The 6,000-nt window shown below is 39.1% G+C and overlaps 1 protein-coding gene across 1 annotated transcript in view; it reads right to left on the reverse strand.

Moving 5' to 3' along the window:
• The window catches only part of LOC121635704, a 39,701-nt gene extending 36,050 nt beyond the window's left edge, over window positions 1-3,651 (reverse strand). The window contains exons 1-4 of the mRNA XM_041979007.1: window positions 3,419-3,651; window positions 2,820-3,104; window positions 2,424-2,729; window positions 969-1,349 (exon numbers count right to left, since the gene is read on the reverse strand). Of these exons, the coding sequence (XP_041834941.1) occupies window positions 969-1,349; window positions 2,424-2,729; window positions 2,820-3,066 (934 nt within the window). The 5' untranslated portion in view covers window positions 3,067-3,104; window positions 3,419-3,651. The remainder of the gene's footprint in view (window positions 1-968; window positions 1,350-2,423; window positions 2,730-2,819; window positions 3,105-3,418) is intronic.
• Between the last annotated feature and the right edge of the window lie 2,349 nt (window positions 3,652-6,000).

Genomic DNA, 6,000 nt, shown 5'->3' on the forward strand with positions numbered 1-6,000 from the left:
AAGCCGTCCGGAAGTCATTCTCCATGGCCTCTCCAAACTCCTCCCATGCCCGAGCTTTTGCCTTAGCGACCATCGAAGCCACACTCCGCTTAGCCCGCCGATACCCATCAGCTGCCTCTGGAGTCCCACAGGCCAAAAAGGCCCAATAGGACTCCTTCTTCAGCTTGACGGCATCCCTTACTGCCGGTGTCCACCAACGAGTTCGGGGGTTACCGCCACGACAGGCACCGACGACCTTACGGCCACAGCTGCGGCTGGCCGCCTCGACAATAGAGGCACGGAACACAGCCCATTCAGACTCAATGTCCCCCGCCTCACCCGGGACATGGTTGAAGCTCTGCCGGAGATGGGAGTTGAAACTCTTTCTGACGGGGGACTCTGCCAGACGTTCCCAGCAGACCCTCACAACACACTTGGGCCTGCCAGGCCTGACCGGCATCCTCCCCCACCATCTTAGCCAACTCACCACCAGGTGGTGATCAGTTGACAGCTCCGCCCCTCTTCACCCGAGTGTCGTCGGACATGCGGCCGCAAGTCCGACGACACGACTACAAAGTCGATCATCGAACTGCGGCCTAGAGTGTCCTGGTGCCAGGTGCACATGTGGACACTCTTATGTCTGAACAAGGTGTTCGTTATGGACAATCCATGACAAGCACAGAAGTCCAACAACAAAACACCACTCATTATTATATAACCTGATATAATTTATGCCAATTTAGTAACCTGAATTCACTTTCATTCACTTTGATCATTTAAGAGAAATGACTAAAAACAGCTCATGCATAATTATTTATGTGCATTATTGTTTTTTGGGGATTTTTTTGTGCTTTCTGGTTGTTACCAGGCCAACATTGTAAATAAGAATTAGCTCTTAATGTTTTGCTTGGTAAAATAAAGGTTAAATACATTTGGAACGTGGTGCAGTCATGTAAATATTTAGCTTGAAATGACGTTTTAATGCTTACCTTCAACCATCAGCTGAGTGGTTTTATCGTAAAACGAGTGTCCCTGGGAGTGGTAGTGATCAATGGGGTTTTTATCAATCCACGGGTAGAGGCGGTCCTCGTTGTGTGACGTCTTCAGATTATCTATCTTAAGACTACAGTTGTTATTTGCCACGGCGCCGATCATACTGGTTATCCCACTGAACTCACTGACAACATTTTTTTTCTCTGGGTTAAATACAACTGGGTAACCAGAACTCTGGTAAAGGTACCAAATAATCTGGAGGCCATGAGGAGACGTGATGGTGTAGCTGAACGTGCACGGGATGACGATGCATGACCCTCTCAGTCCTGTTATGCTTCTAGGAGTAGAGATGGACCAACCCAGAGAATGCATGTTTCCTGTAACCAAAGAGATGCATGAAGCAAAGATGCATCGAGATTTAATTTTCACTACATGAGGAAACTAAACAAAACTACTTCAGTTTTCCATCTGAGCCCAGAGGGATGAAGGTGAGAAACAAAAACATTTTGTTTCACAGGTGGGAATACAGATAAAATTCTTCCATGTAAAACTTTTGTGTAAGTATGTCAGGAGTAATAATAATTATTATTTAAAAAAAAACGTTCTAAGGTCAGAAACATCAGCATTTTCTCACAGGGACTTTAAAGCAGTTTTATTTACCGTTCACTGACTTAGTCTCTCAAACTGCTTTATTGCTATTATTGTTGTTGCATTCTTATTTACGGTACTGCACTACTGTTATGTCTTCTTCTTTTGTGTTTCCATCCATAGTCTTTGTCAGACTACAGATGGAAATTAGCACCCAGGATGAAAGATGGCAGATATGTTGCTCTTGGTTAAACACTATGTTTCTTTTACATAGTAAGTTACATAGTTATAGTAAGTTATAGTAAGTTTTATATATATAAAACTTATATATATATATATATATATATATATATATATATATATACTTTGCCATGGGATTCAATAGGGAGGTGACCCCAAACTTTTGAACGGTACTGTATGTATATATCCATATATATATATATATATATATATATATATATATATATATATATATATATATATATATACCGGGTCCCCTCACTCTGTGTATATATATAAGGGTGAAGGGGGCCTGGGAAAGTTTATTCCTCCAAAGGGGGGCGCAGTAGAAAAAGTTTGAGAACCACTGTCTTACACAATCTTATATTTGTCTTCTGCTCCCCTCGTGGACACCTTTGGTACTACAATAATTATTATTATAGTACTTAATTACTTTATTTTCTTAAAAGACCAAAAAAGACTTCAAATAATAAAAAAAAATTACTTTTCTCACCAGTTTGTCTTGGGTCAGGATTTAAAATGTTAAAACCGCCAGCAATGTAAAACATATCTGTGATCATTGAACATTTCATTGCAGAAGTGCCTACTAATAGTTTTTCATAAGGAAAGTCATCTACACTCACTTTTTACTCGTAGAGTGATGCTTGTTTGCTGTAAATTTCCTTCTGTGAATTGTGCATAGCATCTTAGAGCTTTTCCATGGTCCTTAGCTGATAATGTGAGTGTCAGTGTGGAAACAGTCTTCCATGAAGTCACCCCGTTGAGTGGCACCTTGGTAGTGTGGGTGGAGGCTGGCATGTCCTCGTAGTTCCATGTGAGAACCGGTTTATATTGAGCGCACATGTAGGAGGCAGTGCAGGTTACTTGGCTTGCAATTCCCTCAAGAAATTCATTTGATGCAGGGCTGATAATCAACGGGGAAAAGGAGCCTGAGATGCAAACGGTAAACAAATGGTGAACAAAGTTAAAGGTCAGCATGAAGGATAAACAACTTTTCTTCTTGCACGACCATCACTTACATTTTGCATCAAGCGGTTTAGAATATTTAGCTGTTCGACCTCCATGGTGTCGTACAGAGCACTCCACAGTTTGACGGTCTCGCTGTATGATGAAAGTTGTTGTCAGGGTAGTTTTAGTGCCATAATTCATGTCAGTATGCTGTATCTTGGCGTCTTTAAGTGGGATGTTGAGACTCAGAGCCGGGGGATTGGTGGAACAGGTGTGAAAAACGGAGCACTGCACAGTTACCGACTTTCCCACCTTCATGTCTCCTGTGATCGTAATCTGTGGATCCTCTGCCCTGTCTTTACAAAAGAAGTGTGAAGGATTAAACCCACATATATTAAATGTCCCATATTATGCAAAATTCACTTTCTAAAGGTTTTCTAACAGTCTTATGTGTCCTCATAGCCTGTGTATGAGGCCCAAATATTAGAAAATTCTGTCTTCTCTCACTTGGAATGGCTGAAATGAAGAACCACGACTGAATTTAGGGGATAAACTTTGAAAACAATGTTGTTGGACCTCTGACACCCATATGAAGTTGTTGAAAGTTTGCATAATATGGGATCTTTAAATTAACAATTAGCTGGTAGTCAAAGTTTAAGTGATAACTTACCCACTACTTCAATGGTCACAGTTCTATCAAAGAATCTGTAGGTGCTTTTCCAAATATTCTCTGGATCAACCCAAGGATAAAGCCGCTGTCTGTTGTCAGACCACTCCACTCGTTCTATCTTTAGAGTGCATTTTTTATGAGAAGCAGGGACATGTGTTCTTCCTCTGAATAAGGGAATCACATCCCATGGGTACCAGTTATCAAAGGCTAAAGGATAGCCTCTGTTCCTGTACTGGTACCAAACAACACGATCTGGTCTTTGAGGTGGATACAAAGTGTAGTCAAAAGAACAAGGGATGACGAGGCAGGAACCCAGCAGTCCTTTGATTTTACTTGGCAAATCTACAGACCAGGCCAGAGACGCATCAAACGCACATCCTGCAAGAGCACCATGAAGCAAAGACAAAACTAGTAAAGTCAAAGTTTACATCCCAGTCAATATTTTATACTTGAAAAGTAAAAAAGATTAAAAAACGAGTACCCAGAACACAGAGGTGCAGGAAAACTACGCTGAATCCAGACATCTTATGGTAAAGAGTACGGCATAACTAAAAATGAAAAAACATGAAACTTGTGTTTGTATCATAGATCAAAGTCCAGCATCAAACAGCCAACATTTGTAATGTTAAGACGTAAACTTGGAATAAATTTCCATAAATTAGAGAAGTGAACTAAAAGCAGCAGAGGCTCCATTTCCTGTCTTGGTCTTCAGGCTTAAACACATCTAAAGCACATTTCTGGCATTTCATTAAAGAAAACATGTTTTTTTGATGCAGTGGTTCTCAAACTTTTTGAACCACGACCCCCAAGGTACCATACACTGGTGTCTCGACCCCCACCCCACCCCCAACAATAAGTGGTTAACAGTGTAATATGGGTCTTCCTGCAGCATCCTCTAAAAATAAGGCTGGAAAATGTCAGAAACTTCATAAATAAGGAGAATAAAGCGGTTTTTGGTGGATTCAGTTCACTGCTGTAACAAAGCACCTACACGCCCAAACTCAGCTTCTCTCGCTGATATTATGCCAAATTGGATTTTTTGAGAACCCCTGTTTTAATGTACAAGACATTCAATTAAAACAGTTTTTGGGGAAAAAAAAAGTACATTAAACAGCAAATAAATAAACAGAACAAGCACATGAGACTTAATTCAAGCATTTCCAGCTTTATATGTATACCTCCTGAAAAATAAAGTATTATTAGCATATGTTATCTGCTTGATCCTTTTGAAAACATTCTGCTTCATTATTATTTTCTAACAAATTTTAATAAAGGAAAACAAAATTGACAGCAAAGTAAAGTTGCAGGAAAAAGTTGCAGCAGAGTTTTATAATTAATTGCAGAAGTGATTAAAAATTATAAGAACTCTGAGTGAAAAATAAAGCAGTAAAGTCTATAAAGCACAAATTGTTGCAGTACCATGCAGACAGGCAAGCAGGGTAGAATTTGCCGGAAAACGTTCTCATTTCTAGGAGTATTTAAGATAAAATGTAGATGCCCATTTTACCACATGATTAGCTGAGGTAGTAGATAAAACATAAAAACAAAGTCTTCAGCTTCATGAATTTTACATCAATATTTAAAGTTCTGGAATTCAGAATGATGAAAGTTCAGAGGGAAACTACTGACTTACCACCAGAGCTGAATGTTCAGGAAGAATTTGACCCGGTCTTGGTAACTTCATAAAAACAGGGGGTTGTGATTTCACACCCAGATGGTGGGCAAAGAGCCTGCATGACGTTGCTTAAATTTGCATTTTCCAGTGAAGATCTGGTGTCTCTAGATAAATTTTGTGTATTAATATGTCCTGAAGCAGAGTTTTGGTTCTCTTTCCTGCAGACAGTTCGCTTGGAAATATATTTAAGAGATTAGATGTTCCATTTCATAGAGAAGTGATTACAGAAAATGGAATAATGCCTTTAAATGCCTTAAAAACTTTGCACATTTTCATTAGTGGATCATGTCTGATAAATGCCACAGTGCTAATGATTCGTCCTTATTTTGAAAAAAGAAATATAATAAGGTTATATATTGGTAACTACCTTAGCTTTGGTTTTATCGAAGGAAAGGAGGCAGAAAGCATCATTCATGGTGAGAAGCATCTAATGAAAGCATAAAACCAAGCATGGCTCCACAGCTTTGTTATAGTTGCATGAAGTTGGGAACCACTGTCTTAGGTCATAGTAAGGTTATAAAATGCTGACCTGTGATGCCACAATAAGAAATTAAATAAGTCATTTTATTTCCATCATAAAATCTGGTTCATTTTCAAAAGTTTGTTATTCACAGTACACCTTAAAAACTTTAAAAAATCTGGCACCTAAAGGGTTAATCACTTATTCATGTAAACCTTTCTTCATATGTAGCAGTTTTTCAGCAGGAGAGTATAGAAAGCAAGTTATCCTTATATTTTCTTCAGCTGTAATTGCTGTAAGTCCTTCATACTAAATAAAAACACTTTAAAAACCCCCACCCCCACCCTCTTCCTAAGAACATGTTTATTCTTGCTGCAATTTTTTTAACAAGATTTACATATTTCTAAAAGAACCTACTTCCTATTTTCACTTCTTCTTCTACTTCTA

This window comes from Melanotaenia boesemani, chromosome 24, assembly GCF_017639745.1.
Source record: "Melanotaenia boesemani isolate fMelBoe1 chromosome 24, fMelBoe1.pri, whole genome shotgun sequence".
Taxonomy (NCBI): Eukaryota; Metazoa; Chordata; class Actinopteri; order Atheriniformes; family Melanotaeniidae; genus Melanotaenia; species Melanotaenia boesemani.